The 1,404-nt window shown below is 35.8% G+C and overlaps 1 protein-coding gene across 1 annotated transcript in view; it reads right to left on the minus strand.

Moving 5' to 3' along the window:
* LOC107619132 (29 kDa ribonucleoprotein, chloroplastic) overlaps nucleotides 201-1,404 on the minus strand; it is a gene marked incomplete in the record, with an annotated part of 2,598 nt that continues 1,394 nt past the window's right edge. The window contains 2 exon segments of the mRNA XM_016321356.2: nucleotides 201-566; nucleotides 928-1,200. Of these exon segments, the coding sequence (XP_016176842.1) occupies nucleotides 507-566; nucleotides 928-1,200 (333 nt within the window).

Below are 1,404 nucleotides of genomic sequence, written 5' to 3' on the forward strand. Positions count from 1 at the left end.
AGGTCAGGGACTTAAAAGTATTATTTTTCAATGGTCAGAGACATAAAATGTCTGCGAGACAAAAGGTCAGGGACCTATTTGTCCTTTTCTCAAAAAAATAACTCCAACAACAAATTTACTGTAAATTTCACTAAGATGCAAAATAAGTTTTTCTCTTCGTGTGTATTGCTCAACTTATAAATTTTTGAATATAAGTTGTATTTTGAAAGTGGCTCATTCATTGTAGTAATAAAGTTACATTATTTTAAGATGCTGAATAATTCCGGCATTGTTCATCTATTATCGAATAGATGATGTGATTCAATGAATAAATAGTAGACTTCTAGTAAGTCGGCCAAGAAAGAAATAACACAAAATCAATGTTAACATTTGTTACACAAAATATTGTTGCACAGTAGAATTTTTGGAAATGGGAAGAAATGATACGTAGACAAAAAGGCATTCCTCTTCGTAAGTTTCAAGGTTCCCCTTCTCATTCAACTGACAGCATTTCCAAGTTTTAGCCTTTAACCTTGCGAACGCTTACCTTGCGCCACGCTTACACGCATTGCCCGTCCCTCTAGTTCCTGATGGTGCAGGGTTTAAAAGAAGCAGAGAGAGAAATCGTGAATTTCTAATCTATATTTACATAATACCCTACGTGCTAGATTGATCAATTATAAGAGGTGAAAACTCAGGTGAAATCGACTTCACCTGAAATTGATACCTGAGAGTCGTCGGATGAAAATTTAGTCAAATCAGTCAAATTATCTAACTCAGGTATCAACTTCAGATGAAGTCGACTTTACCTGGGTTTCCACTTTAGCTATAGTCATTAGTCATTAGCTTTTTTATATTTTAAATTTTTAATAGTAGCTTTGATTTTACATTTTTTTTCATGTAACACAAAAGCAGTATAAACGAAGAGACTATAGGTTTTTGGCATACCACATCATTCAGAGATGCAAGGGCAGCTTCCATTTCTGCCTTTGTCGAATAGCAAACGAAGCCATAGCCGCGTGACCTTCCTGTTTCGCCATCATATAAGACCCTAGCTCCAACCACGGTTCCATATTCTTGAAACGCTTCTGTAAGGCTCTCAGAAGTTACTGACCATGATAGATTTCCAACAAATAGCTTATGCTCAGTTTCAGGGTACAATGGTTCTTTTGGTTTTGGTTTGTCAGCGAAGTTTACCCGTAAAGTTCGTCCCAAGAATTCCTAGGATGTCAGTACAAATCTTTAGCATGGCAATAGTTTTGAAAACCAAAAACAATTCTCAAAGGGGTAGAATACTAACTTTTCCGTCAAGATTTTCTATTACTGCATTGCAATCTTCAATGCAACTCATTGTCACAAATGCAAAGCCTCTGCTTTTATATATATAAAAAAAAAAAGGTCCAAGAGATACTGTCCCTGTGACCT

Source organism: Arachis ipaensis, chromosome B09, assembly GCF_000816755.2.
Source record: "Arachis ipaensis cultivar K30076 chromosome B09, Araip1.1, whole genome shotgun sequence".
Lineage (NCBI taxonomy): Eukaryota > Viridiplantae > Streptophyta > Magnoliopsida > Fabales > Fabaceae > Arachis > Arachis ipaensis.